Here is a 21,405-nt window from a genome sequence, read left to right as displayed (position 1 = left end):
GCTTTGTAGCCAATTTAAAAAGACTCTGGCTTTACTTTAAGTAAAATATGTACCTACTAGAAGGTGAGCACATTAACATTCAGGAGGCAGGTAACAGCAAATAACAGCCTACTGCAATTGTACAGCAAAAAATAACTTATACCAGAGTAGGAGCAGTATTTAGCAGGTGACAAAATCAGCTAATGAATGTGAGATTAAAAGAGTTAAAGATGAATCCAACTCTTTGGTTTAAATAAAAGAAAAATGGAGTTGCCATTAATTCAGATGAGGAAGACAGTATAGATCAAATTTAGGTGCAAGGAAAAGAAGAGATGATCACTTTGACCACCTTAAGTTTGAGATGCCTATTAGACATCTAAAGGGAGATTTTTATAGGCTTAAGGCAGGGAGGAGACTCACACACAGTAGAAAATACCAGAAGCTATAGTCACTGGCTTTATAGAATAAGGGGGGATAGTGAAATCAAGTCCTACTTAGCAAATTAAGTGGAATGTAAAAGATTACAAAGGACATCTAACAAAAATGGCTAAGTATATTTGACAAAATGAAAAAGGAGTCATTTCATTTTATAAAAATGGAAACATAACACTTCCATAGAGAAGCAAAGCTTTTCCTGAAATTGATTATCAGAAGACACTTATCTTGAGACTTTATAAAGAAATCAGCAAGTAATAGAATAGATTATAAACTTACCACATTCCTATAAAAAATGTAATAGTGACTTTCTTGTATCTTTTATTCTACAGTTCTTCAATGAAAACTGAGGACATAAAAATAAACTGCCCATGACCTGCCTACACTGTCTTGAGTCAGGATTATCTTCTTAACATTAATAGCTGGAGTTCAACTGGCCAAACCAAGAAGACCATCCCATATATTTTAGTTTATTAAGGAGAACAGCTTTACTAAATGTAAAGGGGTATAAGGAGAAACCACATAAACTAATCAAATGTGCTGGATATGGCTTTTCAATACTATAAGCAAAAAATAACATTTTGTAATGTAGAGTCAACTATAATTCTTATAACAGCTACTATAAACACAACATACATACCAAATAAGTAAAACAATAAAAAGACTGTAATAATACCAATTACAGAGTACATTACATTTCGTTAGGACATAGGAATAGTGGATCAATTCTTCTAATCATAATGCATAAGATGGAACTCTTAAATCAGAACTTAAAAGGACTATATTCTTTTATCACTAGAGGTTTCTAAAGTCCTTATAAAGCACACACTCCTTGGCATTCAAATCAATATTCAAAAACTTTCTGTCCTAAAAGTTAGAGTTTTTTAAAAAATGGAATTATAGTGTACTTCAACCACTGACTTCCCACCCCATAATCACAAAGCTCCACATTTAGAATGTGATGTTATTTTAAAGGGGTTAAGCAAGCAAGGAAGTACATTTTTAGCAGATAAAATTCTGCAAAGTTACTAAAATTCAAACAAGGCTGAATGGTGCAAGAAAGTACCCAAAGTACTTATAAAAAATTATAAATACAAAATATAAAATATAATAAAAATTTAAATTGTCCATCTTTTGCTGGTGGCCCTATATGGACGTAAACTTTTGCACATATTTTAAGGGCTGAGTTTCCATGGCATCATACACATCATTTCACCATAAGCTTTAACTTGTAACAAATTTTAATGTTAAAAATAAATATCAGAAAATCAAGTTACCTATGAAACATAAGAAACAATAACACACATAAGAAGTAATTCAGGGGATAGTGTTAAGTAACAACTGTACCACTAAATTTAAGCCAGATGCTTTCAGTATTTGTTTGTTCTCTAATGGTTTTTACACATCCTTAAAACATAAGTCCTGACTTTAGAATACCAAGTATTCTCAAATAAGTGTAACATAAAATATCTGTTTTCTATGACTCTTCTATATCTTCCTATCTCATTGATTTTCTATCTTTCAATGTAATCAACATCTGCACTGAAACAGATTTCAGCGTCCCAACCCCACCGCACTCCAACTCCTAGCAATAAAAACTGCTCTGCTTAACACAACTTTATCAGGTCACTATTCAAATACAATTGACTCCACATATAAAAAATGTTTTTTGAATGTGTATTTATTTTTGAAAGAGACAGAGTGCGCATGAGCGGGGGAGGGGCAGAGAGAGAGGGAGACACAGAATCCAAAGCAGGCTCCAGGCTCTGAGCTGTCAGCACACAGCCTGATGTGGGGCTCGAACTTACAAGTCGTGAGATCATGACCTGAGCCGAAGTCGGACGCTCAACCGCCTAATCCCACCCAGGTGTCCCATGGACTCCACATTTTTTTAAACAGGCAAATTAAAGGAAAGAATGAGGTAAAGAAGTAAAAATAAAACAGTGTGGTAAGAAAAGTACTAACATCCATTATGCTTCAAAACTTGCCGGGTACTATGCCAAGTTTTCTCTATACACATAATCTGAAAAATGAGGACATGCTTAAATGAGGTACTGATTAAATAAAGGACACTAGACAGACATTGACCAAAAGACAAGTTTTTTAAAGAATTCAATTATTTGTTGCTTCAATTCATGCAGTTTAGAGTACAGCCTTAGAGAAATTTAGAATCTTAAAAAGTTCATTGCAAAGTTAAGGAGAAAAAATACATCCAAAGAACACTTAGAAATGGGAGGCAACCTAAAAATGGAAATTTGCACCTTTCACAAGGCTACTGGCCATCACCATTTCATACTAAATACCCATGAAGTTAGTGTTCTTTTCATTAATTTTTTATTACGTGTACAAAGCTAAAAAGTACACTTCAACACCTTTAAAAGCCCGATGAGTCTTTGTTTTTAGTTTATTTACTTTTTGAGAGAGACACAGAGAGACAGAGACAGAGAGAGAGAGAGAGAGAGAGAGAATCCCAAGCAGGCTTCACACTGTCAATGCAGAGCCCAATGCGAAGCTCGAACCCACAAATGGTGAGATCATGACCTGAGCTGAAATCAAGAGTTGGACGCTTAACCGACTGAGCCACTCAGGCACCCCAAAAGGCAATGAGTATTAAATAAGGGATTCTAAAAAGATAATCAATGATAGTATATGTGGCGGACTGTATTCTTATTTACATTTGGCGTCTCAGCTTGTAGAAAAATTTATATATCCCTGCTGTTTGACTTAGACATGACCATGGCTGTCCAATACAGTATTAGTGGAAGCAATATGTGTAAATTTGGAGCAGAAGCTTTAAAAGCCATGCTCCTTTTTCCCTGCCTTTGCAAGCATTAAGCCATATGTCAAAGAGCAGACTCCATCAGTTTAAGTCCCTACATAACTATGTCTTTAAGCCTCCATGATTTTTAGGTTGTTTTCACTGCAGCATATTCTGAAAAACATATTATGCTACAGTTTATTTAAGAAACAGGGGAATAGACAAATGCATGTTTTCTGTGTACCTGCATAAACACACACTGGGAGGATACCAAGAAAGTACAAATGCTTGCTATACGGAGCAGATGAGAAAAACCGGGTGGATGGAGACAAGTATTATAATGCACTTTTTTTTTTTTTTTTTTTTTTTTTTTTTAAAGAACATATAGGGGAGTGTGGGTGGTTCATTCAGTGAAGCATCCAACTTCAGCTCAGGTCATTATCTCGCGGTTCATGGGTTCAAGCCCCACACTGGGCTGTCTGCTGTCAGCACAAAGCCTGCTTCAGATCCTCTGTCCCCAGCCCCCTCTCTGTCCCAACCCACTTATGCATGCATACTCTCTCTCAAAAATAAAAATTTTTAAAAGAAAAAGGTTTTTATATTATAATGTACATTTTTATGTACTAATTTTTGATATTTTTTTTCTATTTTTGAGAGAGAGAGAGTACACAGGGAGGAGCAGAGAGAAGAGGGGGACAGAGGATCCAAAGCAGGACCTGCACTGAGAGCAGAAGAGCCCAATGTGGGGCTTGAACTCACGAACCATGAGATCATGACCTGAGCTGAAGACAGACACTCAACTGGCTGAGTCACCCAGATGCCCTTACATACTAATTTTTGAACCAAGAGAATATATCATCTAGTCATATGTATATGTGTGTGTGTGTGTGTGTGTGTGTGTGTGTATACGTATGTGTGTATATGTGAACTATGTACCACATGAACTAATAGGTAAAATTTTATTCATATCATTATATGTATACTTTCCAGAGAGTGTACAGCTTTCATGTGCTTCTCAAAAGTGAACCAAGAAACATGAAGAAAGCAATACTCTTGCCTAGAGGCAATAATCACCCTCAAATGCTGACTGATCAACCCCTGATTTTAAAAGCACAATGCTTCTATGCAAGTAGGCGAACCAACTGTAGCAGAGATTCATCTACTTTCCCTAGAAAAAAACAGTACCATTATCTTCTGTTCCGGAAAACAGATGACATCATCAACTGGAATGAGGGCTACCTGCTCCATATATAAATTATGGAGTTTTATTTATACTATTTTTCCTCAAAGGGCTGGCACTATAAAAAGGCACATAAGTGACATGAGATAAAATATAATACTCTAGTAAAAATTAAACAGCTCATAAGCTATTCACTTTTTGGACCCTTCTATAGTCTCTGCCCATAAATAGCTGCCTATAAATAGCTGACAGCTTGGGGCGCCTGGGTGGCTCAGTCGGTTAAGCGTCCGACTTCAGCTCAGGTCACGATCTCACGGTCCATGAGTTCGAGCCCCGAGTCGGGCTCTGGGCTGATGGCTCAGAGCCTGGAGCCTGCTTCCAATTCTGTGTCTCCCTCTCTCTCTGCCACTCCCCCGTTCATGCTCTGTCTCTCTCTGTCTCAAAAATAAACGTTAAAAAAAATTTTTTTTGTAAATAATAATAATAAAAAAATAATAAAAAAAGAAAAAGAAAAACAAAATAAATAGCTGACAGCCTGCTGGAGATGGAAGTCATAAACATGTACAACGGTCGTGGGTGCCATGATAAAAGTGTGCATAGACTAGTCAAATGTACTTCAACTTCAACCAGTGTTAAAGGTTAATTGCTTCAAGTTTTGCACTCCTTGCTTGCTAACCTAAGTCCCTTGATTTGCAGAACTAACTTACTTTGAGATTTGCAGACCACTGACCTTGAGGAGTGAAGGGACCAGAATATAAGGCCTAACTACATTCAAAAACAACTGCTGCTGCTGCCAGCAAGTCTGTTCAGGGTCATGTCCACATATGACTATACTGCCTGGGCACCTGCTTCTCCTGCAGGTTGCACCCCCTCCCCTCACTTTTTTCCATGCCTTCCCCTTTAAAACTGTCCAGCTTTGCCTGGATGGGGAAGATGGTCTTTGAGACATTAATCCACCACCATCTTCCCAGGTTGCCAACTTCCTGAAAAAGCAACCTTTCCTTTCCCACCACCACTTGTCTCCTGAGTATTAATTTTCAAGCAGTGATCAACCAAAACAGAGTTTGAATGGATCCTCTGTCCAGTAACATCTTCAACAAATACTGCTAGGAAAATTAGATATCCACATACAAAAGAATGAAGTTGGACATTTGTCTGAAAACCATACACAAAAATTTACTCAAAATGAATTAATGACCTAAATGTAAAACCAAAACCTATAAAATTCCTAGAAGAAAATACAGGGGGAAAGTTTCATAACACTGGATTTGGCAATGACTTCTTAAATATGACACCAAAAGCACAAGCAACAAAAGAAAAAATAGACTACCTACATTAAACTTAAAAACTTTTCTACAACAAAGAAAATAGTCAACAGAATGGGAGAAAATAACAGTACATCATATATCTGATAAAGAATTAATGTCCATAATAAAGAATTCCTACAACTATAAAAAATAATAATAATAACCTGATTAAAAAACAGACAAGGGGGGCGCCTGGGTGGCTCAGTCGGTTAAGCGGCTGACTTCGGCTCAGGTCATGATCTCACAGTCCGTGAGTTCGAGCCCCGCGTTGGGCTCTGTGCTGACCACTCAGAGCCTGGAGCCTGTTTCAGATTCTGTGTCTCCCTCTCTCTCTGACCCTCCCCCGTTCATGCTCTGTCTTTCTCTGTCTCAAAAATAAATAAACGTTAAAAAAAAAAATTAAAAAAAAAAAAAACAAACAAACACACAAGGAACTTGAACAGATACTTCTCCAAAGATGATACACAATGGTCGACAAGCATATAAAGATACTCAACATCAGTAATCATCAGAGAAAAGCAAATCAAACTCACAATGAGATAACATCTCATACCCGTTAGGATAGCTAATATCAAAAAACAGAAAGTGTTGCTATGGATATGGACAAATTAGAACCCTTTACACTGTTGGTGGAAGTGTAAAATGGGGCAAACACTATAGAAAATTATATTTAGCACTTCTTTAAGAGATTAAAAAAAGAACTATATATAATCCAGCAATCCCACTTCTGGGTATGTATCTGAATTGAAAACAGGTCTCAAATATCTGTATGCCCATGTTTTAGCAGCATTATTCACAACTGCCAAGAGGTGGGAACAATTCACACATCCATGAATGGATGAACAGCTACACAAAATGCAGTACATACATACAACAGAGTATTATTCAACAAATGAACTTTATGCTAAAAAATGATCAAAATGATAAGTTCCATATGTTTTTTACAACAACCATTTTCCAAAAAAAAAAAAAAAGTCCATATAGAGGAAAACAAGGGCAAGAATGATTAGAAGGAAAAACACAGAAGTTTAGAACATAACATCTTCTAAAAAAGTTGCAGTCAGAGCTACATATTATATTTGCTTCTGTTGTTGTTTTAAGACAGCACACAAGCAGGAGAGGAGCAGAGAGAGGAGGAGGGAGGAAGAAAATTTTAAGCAGGCTCCACCCCCAGGGCAAAGCCTGGCTCAGGGCATAACACTGGGCTCAATGTCATGACCTGAGCTGAAATCAAGAGTCAAACCTTTAATCAAATGAGCTACCCAGGCACTCCCAAGCTGCATATTTTATTTCTAATATTTCCTGGAACATTTCTGAGAAGATGAAAACCTACAAAGTAAGTGACAAACAATATATTCCGTTTAGAACTATATTTCACTAGTACCTCTTATACTCAGATCATTTTACTCTAGACTAAAATGTACTAAAATTTGAGTTCACATCTTGTCTCATCACCCAGAGGCCTGGACCTTAAGCTTCTGGACTGCAGAGGGGATTCTGTGCCCTCACAAAACCAAACTAGCACTTAGCACACAAGAAGCTTAAGAAACATTCACTGATTAAACTGGCCTCTACCGCTTCCTAAGGTCATATATTTTATTCTAAAAGTAAGATTAGAGTTAAAACTACTACTGATTTTTTTAAAAAAATGTTAATGTTTATTTTTCAGAAAGAGAGAGAGACAAGAGTACAAGCAGGGAAGTTGCAAAGAGAGAGAGGGAGACACAGAATCCAAAGCAGGCTCCAGGCTCTGAGCTGTCAGCACAGAGCCCAAAGTGGGGCTTGAATTCACGGACCGTGAGATCATGACCTGAGCCGAAGTCAGATGTCTAACTGATGGAAGCACCCAGGCGCTTATTAAAACTGAGCAGAAATAAAAGTTCTTTAGAGAAGAATGTCAAGTAATAAACAAAGATGGGATGGTGGAGTTAGAAAATCATCATTTTGCAACTATCAAAGTAATAACTAATTCAGGCAAAATTTATCCATGGATGCTTAAACTGTTGGGAGAAGTTTGATGAGGAAACAGGATATTTACAAAGTCTCCAAGTATCTCCCCACAAGACACTTACCAATTATAAAGGAAAAAAAAGTACATTTACTGGCAACACAATTTGAACCAAGGAATCAAATTTCACATCACCAAAAATAAAGCACACAGACATCACGTGCCTTCTGATACAATGCAATGAGATAGCATCATTTTGTAATTCTGTCAATAAAATACACCCTAAAACTAATGATGAGGAATCCGGAGAAAAGCCCAAACTGGGATCTACTATATAAAATATCCAGCTTAAACTCTTCAAAATTGTCAAGAAAAAAGTAGAGAAAACCTGGGAAACAATTCTCAAGAAAGAAACTTGAGAAACAAATTCCCTCCATGCTTTTCCAGAAATAGGAGAAAAAAATAGTTATATAAAGCATTACTAGAACAATTAAATCTATATATGAACTATGGATTAAATGATATTGTCAAATTGAATACTGTCAATATTTAATGTCTTAATTTTGATAAGTATATTAAACCTCACTACATATACTGTTCCATACAGAAAAAGAGCTACTTATCCCTGCATTACCACTTATGAATTTCTCTTAAAAAAAAAAACAAAAACAAAACTAATTCCACAGCAATTCTTAAAAATAAAAATAATAAAAATAATTTAAATTTAGCTTGGGATAAAATGCTCTTGATCATAGTTTTACATGGTGAGCAAATTTAATATAAATTTGCAGGTGAGTCTATAAATGACGGCAATCACAAAATAATTAAATGACATTCTGGCTGCACAAAAAAATGTAATTATCTCAATATGGAAAAACACAAAAGCAAGTTTTTTTTCAATTCCTAAAATCTCTGAAGTAGACAGGTCATTTGCAAACTCAAATCAAAACACTATCAGTACATCTTAAGTGGTAAGAAATCAGAAAACATAAGGACTATCAATTCATAATCAGGGTACTAAACACTTAGTTTGGGTTGAAACAAACATCAGAGAAGGAAAAATATGAAAGTATTTGCCTAGGAATTTAGTTCATTTTAAGTCCCTGTCATAAGCTGCTTCATAAAAGTAGAAAACCTGAAGCTCAGAGTTCAACACAAGAACAGAGTTTCAAATAATACAGAATAAACACTAGATCATATATAATTTTATTTAAATCTATTCAAAATTTTTAAACAATCTACCTGAATCCTCCTGGGCTTCATGAGTTTCACCATCATCTGTTACCTCTAATTCTTTCACAAAATTTGAGGGAAACAGTCCCAACTTGTTGTTCAGGGTTCCACTCCACCATCCTTCTTCTACCTGAAAGAGTTCACAACTCAAAAATGATAAAAATTTCCCACTATGGGAAAATTAAGCCACATAAGTGAGCACAAAGTTAATGATGCAAAATAATCCCTTTAAATCTGTTAAGGAAATACAATGGGGAAAATATATTTTTAGTAAATTAAATCTAAATGGATTAGATTGATCATATATAGGATTAGTCATATCGGTAGTATTTTACAACATTTACAACGAGAATTTGTAATCAAGTGCAATGTATGACATAAATAATTGTTATGAAAATATCAGATAACCAAGAATAAGGTATTAATAGCAGGAAGTAGATAGCTCTCTCCTGGAATGTCACTTCTTTTAAACCCAACTAAGTCTCAATTTGTAATCATTTCAATATTTATAGTCTATTTCATATATTATTTAAGTACATGAAGATTTTTTATTTGGAAAAAGCTTGATGAATATAATTTCCCTTTTAAGTGACTCTTAACCCAAGTAAGAAAAAGAATCACTTATTTTTAAAATCCAGATACTAGGCTCTTCAAAACATTCCCCCCCACCTCAACCAGAAATATCTTCCGGAACCAAACTCTTTAGAAAAATATTTACATTCACTAATCACAAGGTTACTCAGTTTCATGAAGTTATTTAATAATATTTAATAACTGCTTTAAGATGTAGAACTTCTAAAAAAAAATTTAAGAGTAAACTATTCATTCTAAAAATTCACTTAACAGCAGTACATGAAATATCACAGGTAGAAAAGGCTCTTTATTCTGTTTAAAATATGTTTTAAGTGTTTTTCACCTCAGAATTACAAAGTAAACTTTAATAAGGTATTCATCCAGCAGGCACTCACTAGGTATAACACCTTGGTGTTAACTACTAGGGAAAGACTGATATTTGCATATGAGAAATCTCTGCCCTTGAGTGAAATAACCTAAAGAAAACAAACACTAAGCAGGTAGTTACAATACAATGCGTGCTGTAACAAAGCTATGAACAAAATGCTGAAAAAGCACAAGAGAAAGGCTTAAAATATTTTTTAAAAGGCTCCCCTAAAATGAAATGACAAAAGAGCTAGACATTAAAGGCTGAGTAAGAGTTTTCTAGGTACAAAGCAAATGAAAAATACAGTGACATAAAAATAAAGGACTTATTTCTAGACTATATACAGCTGAGATACAAGATGGCTAGAATACAAGCTGTCTGAGGAAGAAATGGAAGGCGGTTACGAGTGAAGAGTTCAGAATTTTTTTTAGCAGATTTAAAGAGAATTTTTTTTAGCAGATTTGAGAGTTCTTCAAACCATGGTGATGGAGATATGTAGACCAAATGGCAACTAAGAGAGAAGCATCAGAAAACGTATTATCTACACCTGCAATCACAAATTGGCAGCAAGGGAGTAGTTAGGGTAAATAACCTTATAATTCCCATAAATTAAGGAATTCTCAAAAGGCAGGATAGCACAGCAATGAAGAATAGTAAGATTCTGCTCTGCTGCATGCCATGTGTATGGGCATGGGCAAAAATAGCTGAAACAAGATCTCCTAGCCTGCATGCTCATCAACAAGGTAATCGGGACACCCCTCCACCAAGAAGTGGTGGTCTTTGTCCCCACCGCCTTCAATCTTGCTGACTTCTGACATGTTTGTAGCCAAAAGAATAGGGTGAAAGTGACACTACCACTTCCAAGGTCTGATTATAAAAGGTCTCTAAAGGAAGTAACATAGTAACAAAATTAGGTTAAGAAAGATCATTAAAACAAGTAACAGCACTTTTAATTTACACACTGTATTTACTGCCATAGAATTTGTATGTATGAACAAAAATCAAAACATGTAGGCATTCTAAAATGTTTTTTTTTTTACTCTTAGCTACTTTGATTACATCAATCTTTAGCTTAAAATTCAACACGTTCACTGAAATACTTACACTCAGAGCCCTGAAATGCCATGCAATAAGTCCAAGTATCCTAAGGCCCCAATACAGTGAGAAAGCCAAGCCAAATGGAGAAGCTACATAATGGCTCTCCAGAGGCAGTCTTCAAGTCTTCTAGGTACCAATCACATTAGTAAAGGAGCCTTCCTAACATTCTACCAGCACATAAACTTTGAGTCTTTCGACTTGAAGCCCCCACACATCATGGAACACAGACAAGCCATCCCAGCTGTGCCCTATCTGAATTCTTGACTCACATAATATCCATGACCTAATAAAACAGTTGTTCTTTGCTACAAACTTCGGGATAGCATGATATGCATCAACAGTAACTAGAACAGTTAATCACTTATCTTCTATGACTCAAACTCTTCATTTATAAAGTAGAAATAAAAATTCCTGTCTCCTCAGGCTGTTAAGAAATTTAAAGAAAATAATAAATGTGAAACACTTAGCATAATGCTTCAGACACATAGGTTCAATAAAAATTATTATTGCCACCTGATAGAAATAAAACAGAACTGTCTTTTGTATAAATACATTGGAATTTAATATAAACATTAAGGGATAAATTACATGATGTTATGATATAAAATCAATCCTTATATATGATATACATGACTATACATGATATCAAAAGATACACTTGAAAATGGGATCTTCAGCTGCCAAATAAAACTTTTAATATTCCTTTAATTCCTTTAATATCCCTTGGTTAACATCTGAATATGATAATTCAAATAAGGCAAACCTTTTAAAGAGATTCTACTTTTGTATCCCTCTGCTATGCAGAAGGTAAAATTGATTCTATTTTATTGCTTTGTGCCTAAAGTGAATTCAGAATCAAAGAAAATGTTTATTTTTATTCTCAGCTACTTACATTACATTAATCTTTAGCTTAAAAATTTTTTATTCCTGAAGTCAATACATACAAATACAGTAAGTACACAAGACCGGGTGTAGTAAGAATGAATAAAGCTTGGTTGATGGGAGGGGAGGGTGGGTGATGGGTACTGAGGAAGGCACCTTTTGGGATGAGCACTAGGTGTTGTATGGAAACCAATTTGACAATAAATTTCATATATTGAAAAAAAAAAAAATGAATGAATAAAGCTTTATTCCAAAGGATAAGACCACCTTACATAAGTCATTAAAGAACCATTTTAAAACCCGTATGTTAAAATGTGTATAAAAAGCAATGAAACTCGTAAAAAAGTTCTAATGAAAACTTAATATTCTTACAAGTCAGTTTTCTAATACCTAGAGCATCAATTACAGTTGCTGGTTCGTCTCTAACATAGGTTTTCCTTACCTCTTCATTAATATCAATAATATCTCCCACTTTCAGCTCCAGTTCATCCTCATTTTGTGGAAGGTACTCAAAGAGAACTTTACACTGACGCTTCTTGGTCTCTAAAGGAAGTAAATTAGTAACAAAATTAGGTTGAGAAAGATCATTAAAACAAATAACAGCACTTTTATTTACACAGTGTATTTACTGCCATATGTATGTATGAGTTTGTATATGTATGAATAAAAATCAAAACATGTAAGCATTCTAAGCAGCTAACCACAATCAGTTCTGGCTGGCTTTTCACCTTGCCCCCACACTACAACCTACTCATGCCAAAATAAATTCAAACCAACTACAAATAAGGTAACAAGGCTCCTAGCCATGAAATCTATGTATACGTGTGATCCCCAACTAGACAAAAGTAAAACAGCCAATGCCAATTGAGAGACTAAAAACACATACAATAAAAGACACTGTCGGCAAAACAAATTTTATCATAGCTAAGCTATCCTCCAAGACAGTAATTTTCAGACGACTTCCTGATGGAAGTCTAGGAATACTCAAAATGCGCTAATTTAAAAGTGTCTGTGTTAAAAAGACACAAAATGAATAAATCCAAAATGTATCTTATCTTCTTTAACAGCTCTACTTTCCAACAGATAAAAATCAAATTCACATAGGTAAAGATAACAGTAATTTTACTTTAACTTTTCAAACGTACTTCATTTATTTAGACAAATGATGTTAACTTATAACCATGCAGTTTGAGGTTCGCAACTTCTTTCAAACTCTAAGAATTGAGAACTCAGACTCACTCCCATCTTTAAATTTTAATCATCAAAGTACCTATGGATAGATGACCAGGTATCACCGATAAAAGGATTACTTCCTGCTAGTCAAATCCTCTATGTTCCTCAGACCAGCAGCAACAGTATCACTTCAAAGCTTCTTAGAAATGCAGGCTCTACCTCATACCTACCTGTTCTGGACTGAATTGTGTCCTTGACCGTACTGGGAGGCAGGACCTTTAGGGAGGTAATTACAGTCAACTAACATAAAAATGGAGCCCTAATCCCCACACACACTTAATTGTGCATGTGTGCACGTGCACACACATATACAGGAGGCTGTGTGAGGATGCAGGGTCGGGGCGAAAAGGCAAGACCTGCAAGTCTGGAAAAGAGGCCTCACCAGAATCCAACTCTGACAGCACCTTGATTTTAGACTTCTAGCCTCTGGAACTGTAAGAAAATAATATTGCTTCTGTTGTTTAAGCCATCTAGTTGGGGATATTTTGTTATGACAGCCCCAGCAGGCTGAATCAGAAACTATACTTTAAGATCTCCTAGGTGATTCTCAATCTTGCACTCAATAATCTAATTATACTGATTTCTAATTGCTTGAAAATGACAAGCCCTATTCCTTTTGAGACTTAAATACACTGCTTCTTTTAAAAAAATTAATGTCTATTTATTTGGGGGTGGGGGGTGGGCGATGAGGGGCAGAGAGAGAGGGAAACACAGAATCCAAAGCAGGCTCCAGGCTCTGAACTGTCAGCACAGATCCCAACATGGGGCTGAAACCCACGAACCAAGAGATCATGACCTGGGCCAAAGTCAGACACTTAACCGACTGAACCACCCATGCATCCCTAAATATACGGTTTCTTTTGCCAAGGACACTTCACTTTCATCCACAAAGTCCACCTTTCGCTGTCTTCAACTCATCTTCAGGTCTCAACTTAGAAAAAACGTCTTCCAAAACAGCTTTCTGGATTAGGTACTCTTCCCTTGTGCTTATATACTTAACACTGTTTACTTCTACAACCTACCTGTTACTAACAAATCTGTTTCCTTTTCAATCTATCATCATGATTTATTTTCTTGTGTGTACTCCCTGTAGTCTGTAGGCCAAAGATAAATGGGCACTGAGTTTGTTAAATGCTCTCTCCCCAGCACCCAGCATAGTGCTTATGCTAGGCCCATTATTTACACACACACGCACACACACACACACACACACACACACGAACAATTATCTAGGCCTAACCATACGGCATCAATGCCAGGAAATATGCCAAGGGTATCAACATTCCATCAGCCCTTTACCACCAACAATCCTAAGATTTTTCTTAATAATTTAAATGCACACTTAAGGAACTAACAGAATTTAGGAAACGGGAAGCAATTAGTAATAAAATACAAATACATAATGAGATGGCAAATATTTAGTGCAAGCTACAAATATCCCCAAAATTAATAAAGGATAGGTTTGGAGTGGAGCAGATGTGGAAGAATTCAAAGAAGAAATGGTAACAGAGTTACACAATTAAACATGAACACAATACAATAAGGTGGAAAAGATGTAGCAGACATTCTAGATAAAAGTTTTCCCAATGAGTTGATAATACAAGGAATACAAGGATTCTAAGGAGATAGTTGTTGCTGACAAGAGACTCCTGAGAAGTAGTCTAGATAGATACAACTTAACTACATCAAATCATGTCAAAACAAGTCCAAATAAACGTTTTTATATAGTTAAAAAAAAAAAAAAGATGCCATGGTCTAAAAGAAATAACACTAGTTTATAAGTCAGAAGACTTGGGTTCTAGTATAGCTGTCATTACCTTGTTATTTCACCTAAGTTCTCTGGGAATCAATGTCCTGAACTACAAAGTAAAAGAGCTGGACTGGATTAACTATGACAGTTACTTGAGCTCTGACATTTATGGATCTACGGAATTGTTCATCAAGACAAAAAATAAATCCAAATGAACCTCCAAAACAATAAAAGAAGCATATTGCATGCAATCAACACCATGAAAGAGGTGCAAAACAGACATGACAATCAAGCAGCAGGATCTAGAGTCTCCAAATAAGAAACAGTTACACCTCAGTAACTGTTTCTCCCACTTCATTAAGGAATTAATAATATCTGATTTTAAAACTGTTTTACAATAGAAGGAACCAAAACAAAAAACAACAACAAAAAAAACACTGACCATACTTTTATAAGTAACCTAGAGTTTATAGTAAAATTTTTCAAATGTCACTTTCATCACATCTGAGTTAATTTTTAAGTAGTAATAGTGGTTTTTATGCATACCATAAGAAAACTCCTCATCTCTTCTACTATAGATAAATATAGTTCATAAATACTTCTGGAAGTTAAAGTGAGCTTGAAAAAATGAGTCCATAAATGTGTTCTCTGTCATTAGCACTTCATAGATGAAGGGAAAATGATCTACATTACTGAAAAGAAATTCTCTTCTGCTCAGGGTGCACTTCAAAGAAAATCCTTTCTATCATTTTGGTGATCTTAGGCCTTTAAAAAAAAATGTAGCTTGCTTCTTTTTAATGAGTATTAGTATCTTTTAAATTATTTAAAGTGGATAGAGAATTAATTAGCCCCCCGGCTCCCAAGCAGATCAATTAACTTTGAGGATCCTAGTTATATCTTAACCAGAAACTTTGAGTTTGTGGCACACCTGGGTGGCTCAGTCAGTTGAGCATCCAACCTGACTTCAGCTCAGGTCGTGATCTCACTGTTCGTGAGTTCAAGCCCTGCACTGGGGCACAGCTTGGAACTTGGAGCCTGCTTTGAATTCTGTCTCCCTTTGTCTCTGCCCCTCCCCCCCCCCCCTCTCTCAAAAATAAACAAACATTGGGGCACCTGGGTGGCTCAGTCGGTTAAGCATCCGACTTCGGCTCAGGTCATGATCTCGCAGTCCGTGAGTTCGAGCCCCGCATCGGGCTCTGTGCTGACTGCTCAGAGCCTGGAGCCTGTTTCAGATTCTGTGTCTCCCTCTCTCTCTCTGCCCCTCCCCTGTTCATGCTCTGTCTCTCTCTGTCTCAAAAATAAATAAACGTTTAAAAAAAAAAATTACAAAATTAAAAAAAAAATAAAAAGAAACTCTGAGTTTATGTTTTTTCTCCCTGGTCACACTAAGCATAATTCACCAGAGTGTTCTCCAAAGTAGTTGGCAAAATTATTCACAAAGATTTTTTTTTTTTATTTTTCAAAGAACCACATTAGATAAAAACACCTGAAAGGCCCCTATTATTGCTACAAAATATGAGCCATTTAAAAAATAAAATTTTCATCGGGGCGCCTGGGTGGCGCAGTCGGTTAAGCGCCCGACTTCAGCCAGGTCACGATCTCGCGGTCCGGGAGTTCGAGCCCCGCGTCAGGCTCTGGGCTGATGGCTCAGAGCCTGGAGCCTGTTTCCAATTCTGTGTCTCCCTCTCTCTCTGCCCCTCCCCCGTTCAAGCTCTGTCTCTCTCTGTCCCAAAAATAAATAAACGTTGAAAAAAAAATTTTTTTTTAAAAAATAAAATTTTCATAATTCCATATTTAAATATGGTTTACTCATAAGTTGAAGTGACTGCCTATGTTGTTGAGTTCATCTATTAACTGCCAGCACAATGAAAGGAATTTTGAGATTTTTTTATACTTCAAAAGGCATACACAGTATCTACTCGTAAATGTTTACTGAATTCCTACAATGTATCAGAACCTATGCTAAGCACAAAAGAAAATAAAATAGTATGTACAAGACTAGTTAATAAAAGGATACCTGAATAGAAGTCAATTTTTAAAATAACTATAACCAGTATTTCATCACAAGCAACCTCTATATAGCTTTTCAGATCCACAAAGAAATAGAAAATTTGTCAAATCAATGTTTTATAAGTAAAGCTATTGACAAGGAAGTAGATAAAAGAGATATAGGGAAAAAAAGCAGGGATATACTTTCATGCCTTTTATGTGCCAGTACTATTCTAAATCCTTCACAAACATCTCCCCAGCAGATAATACAGTTTGTTGTCATCATCTTTTCCCAGTGAGAAACAGGAACTCAGGAGTTAAATAACGTGTCCAAGACCAAAGAGCTAAAAAGAGGCAAAATTAGAATCATACCCACATACGACTCTTAAGCCTTTTATCTTTCCACTTTATCGATGCTGTCTCCTTTAAAAATTACAAAGTGCCTTAACATAGTTCATACAATCTACTCATGCTGGATCCTTACTACCTGTAAATACCATGCGGTTGCTTATCTCCATGGATCTTCTTCCTAAGGTAGCAATTCTACCTGGACTGTCATAATCCCCAATCTTCATGTGAAGGACAAGTTTTACCTAAGAAAGGCTTAAATATATCTTGCTTGACAACCCAGTACAGAACTGCCCCTTTATTTGAATCATAGCTGCATACTTTAAGAACTATAATAGTTACAAACATTTATTGAGCACTTCTTATAATATTTACCTGATATGTTAATACCCGTCTCCTACAAGGTAATTATTACTATCATTTCTGTTTTATAGTACCTTGATGTTTTCCCCTGTTAGACTACAAGTTCTGGATCATCATCCATACCCAGTTTTACTTGGCAGATTTGACTGCCCCATTAACACTGTTCTCATAGTCTTCAAATCCACAGGTATTAAAGCATTCAGCACATCAATGTTGAAACTTTTTCAAAAAAATCTTTTAAAAAATATTTTGTATTTTGGGGTACCTAGGTGGCTGAGTCAGTTTAAGTGTCCAACATTGGCTCAGGTCATGATCTCCAGGTTCCTGAGTTCAAGCCCCACTTACGGCTCTGTGTTGACAGCTCAGAGCCTGGAGCCTGCTTCAGATTCTGTGTCTCCCTCTCTCTCTGCCCCTCCCCTGTTCACACTCTGTCTCTATCTCTTAAAAATAAACATTAAAAAAATATATTTTGTACTTTTTTTAAAAACAAAACCAAATTCTATACAATTTTACACTCAGTAAAGCTACTCTATTTTCCCTACTAAAACGGAAAATCTTAAGAAATGCAGCTGCATCAGGAATGGCAAATATTTTCATGGTTCTGAAACATGCAGATCAAACCAAGCTCTCAAAGTATGGAACAATTCCTCACTTAAGATTACAATTTTTAATCTCCCCATCAAATACTAAAACAAAGAGCACACCACATTCAGAAGCTAGGAGGCTGAATGCTAACAATTTCACAGACAGTAGCAAAAGGACTCCTGATCCACTTTTGGCTCTGTTTGGTTCTGGAAATTTATCTTCACGTTTTACTGTAGCACTGAAAATTTTCTGATGTCAATATTTTTTTTTTTACCAATTTCTTTCTCCAATAAGCAAAGAAAATAATAAAATGCTAAGAAACAGAGCCATTTGCTATATAGGGCTGAATTTTCCTTAAATTTTTTTCTTATCCTCAGCAATAAAAAGCTCATACTGCCTAGAGCATTAATTGAAAGATCAAGCTATCTGAAGAATCTAACTATACTGCTGATATACTTCTTGATTATAACAATCAAAGCTTAGATTGTCATCACCATCATGAAGAAAAAACTCAAGTGATTAGGGATGAGGTATTATGTCTACAACATACTTGCAACTGATTCAGTTAAAAATGTGTTCTACATACACGTATACAGATAGAAAGACAATGTGAAAAATGTTAACATCAAACTTAAGTCTTAAATTAATTTAACATCAAACTTAAGAATATAAAATATTCATAGTACAATTATTCTTTCAACCTTTCTAGAAGATTTCAAAAGAAAATAGAAAGTTAGAACACGCTATCCTATTTATCTGATAAGCTGCAGCTGGAGAGGAGTCAGATGAGCCTTTTTCCCCTTTTGAGTCAGAATATTTTTTTTTAATTTTTTTTTAATGTTTATTTATTTTTGAGACAGAGAGAGACAGAGCATGAATGGGGGAGGGTCAGAGAGAGAGGGAGACACAGAATCGGAAGCAGGCTCCAGGCTCTGAGCCATCAGCCCAGAGCCTGACGCGGGGCTCAAACTCACGAACCGTGAGATTGTGACCTGAGCTGAAGTCGGACGCTCAACCGACTGAGCCACCCAGGCGCCCCACGAGTCAGAATATTTTAATATCAAAGAGAAGAGCCTGAGCTAATATGCTCATATTTTTTTTTAATGTATGCTGTAAAAATGTATAGACAATGACCATATCTTGATGGTATTCAGAATTTTCATTATTTTCTTTTTTTTTAAATTTTTTTTTTTTTCCAACGTTTATTTATTTTTGGGACAGAGAGAGACAGAGCTTGAACGGGGGAGGGGCAGAGAGAGAGGGAGACACAGAATCGGAAACAGGCTCCAGGCTCTGAGCCATCAGCCCAGAGCCCGACGCAGGGCTCGAACTCGCGGACCACGAGATCGTGACCTGAGCCGAAGTCGGACGCTCAACCGACTGAGCCACCCAGGCGCCCCATGAGTCAGAATATTTTAATATCAAAGAGAAGAGCCTGAGCTAATATGCTCATATTTTTTTTAATGTATGCTGTAAAAATGTATAGACAATGACCATATCTTGATGGTATTCAGAATTTTCATTCTTTTCTTTTTTTTTTTTTTTTAAATTTTTTTTTTTTTCCAACGTTTATTTATTTTTGGGACAGAGAGAGACAGAGCTTGAACGGGGGAGGGGCAGAGAGAGAGGGAGACACAGAATCGGAAACAGGCTCCAGGCTCTGAGCCATCAGCCCAGAGCCCGACGCGGGGCTCGAACTCCCAGACCGCGAGATCGTGACCTGGCTGAAGTCGGACGCTTAACCGACTGCGCCACCCAGGCGCCCCTCATTATTTTCTTTAGCACTGACTCAGAATCAGGAGGCAAACTATTTGCTAGCAACTATTTTCTAATAATGAAACACTAATGATTGGCATTCTGGTCAACTAATTTTTCATGCAGCAAGATCATTTCTGTAGTATCAATCTCAATGTATCTTTTACATTCAAAGTAATTATTAACTAGATAAAAAATCACTTTTGCAGCACTAATAATGAATACAAAGTTACAAGCAATGATGTCTTCCCTCACTTATAGCAAGAGTAGATTCACATATGGCATCAATTTTTTTTCCAAATGCAAAGTGAAATATCTACTCAATTCTTCACTGAACAGAATACAGAGTTGTGATGCTGAAAGATGGCAATTATTTATTTGCTAAGTAATATTACTCTACAATCATTATCTCTGCCTGATTTTACAAGGGCTTCAGCAGCAATGGGACTAGTATGTGTTTTTGCTATAAGATGTAAACTTGTTCTCTTCTATAACTTTAGCAACTTACAATAATTGTCCTGGAAAACATTATTCTGCTCTCACTGTAGAAAAACCTGTTTGTTTCACCACAGTTATTATGGTTAACTTATACACAACAGCAAAAGTTTCAATGGCTTTATGACTAGACTTCATTAAAAAACCAACACTTTTTTGGCTTTGGAAACTACAGAAAAATAGCTAACAATTCCGGCTTCCAGATACTTAACCCCACAGGATGTATCCGAAATTCTCCTTTTTAGTTGCTTATACATTTAATACACATGCAGATTTCACTTGCCTTGGCACACAGAGATTAAAATTGAACATTCACACTGCAGTGATTATTATCAACCTTTACAATGGTTTTGTGGGGTTTTTAAAATTATTAATAATATTGGTTAGTAGTATCCACTACTATTTAACATTACAATAAACCACCTTTTGAGTAACTGGTCTATTTTGTGAATTAAGGATAAGATACAAACAGTAACCAAAAAAAAATAGATTAAAAAAAAAAAAAAAAAAAAAAAACATTAGCTTGCTTTTCCTGGAAAAGCAATCAAAGCAAAAGCAACCTGCATCCTGTTTTACATGTTAGCACCAAATGACCAATTTAGTCCTTGTAGCACATGCACTTAAAAACAAGTTATGGAGCATCCTTAGGAAAAAGTCTAAGTCTCCTGGCACCAGCTACATAACAGGTTTTCTTTTACAAGAAAAAGAATTATGACCAGTGTTCTTGAGGAAAGTAAAATGTAGTGTGTCTTTTCCTACTAGGAGACAAAATGAATAAAATGATCATAACCTTGAAGCCCTTGGTCTAGCCTCTACTTAAGAAAACTGTCCTTTCTTTTAGCTCAGCAAAGCTAAAAGTGGTAAATTGATTTTACAATCGAGGTCATAAGTAACTCTTCCATGGTCCTAAAAATTCTCCTGTGCACAGAAATTCTATATACAGTTTCACCTGTAGGATATGAACACACTCTGTAATTTGTCCCCACGTCTCTAAAGAAACAGAGTCTGAACATCCAGGACAATTAGAAGTACTGAACCTGTCCACCTTCAGGCAGTAGGCTGAAAGCAGTACAGGCAGTACCTAAATACTGGTTGTACACATTTAGTGGGAAACAAAAAATACACAG

At 36.0% G+C, this 21,405-nt stretch overlaps 1 protein-coding gene across 1 annotated transcript in view; it reads right to left on the bottom strand.

Moving 5' to 3' along the window:
- LOC122489601 (CD2 associated protein) overlaps positions 1–21,405 on the bottom strand; it is a 142,919-nt gene that overhangs the window by 63,263 nt on the left and 58,251 nt on the right. Inside the window, exons 4-5 of the mRNA XM_043591610.1 lie at positions 12,203–12,303; positions 8,850–8,970 (exon numbers count right to left, since the gene is read on the bottom strand). Coding sequence (XP_043447545.1) covers positions 8,850–8,970; positions 12,203–12,303 — 222 coding nt within the window. The remainder of the gene's footprint in view (positions 1–8,849; positions 8,971–12,202; positions 12,304–21,405) is intronic.

This window comes from Prionailurus bengalensis, chromosome B2 (assembly GCF_016509475.1).
Source record: "Prionailurus bengalensis isolate Pbe53 chromosome B2, Fcat_Pben_1.1_paternal_pri, whole genome shotgun sequence".
Classification (NCBI taxonomy): Eukaryota; Metazoa; Chordata; class Mammalia; order Carnivora; family Felidae; genus Prionailurus; species Prionailurus bengalensis.
The sequence above is the reverse complement of the archived record's forward strand: the minus strand, read 5'-3'. Positions and strand labels throughout refer to the sequence as shown.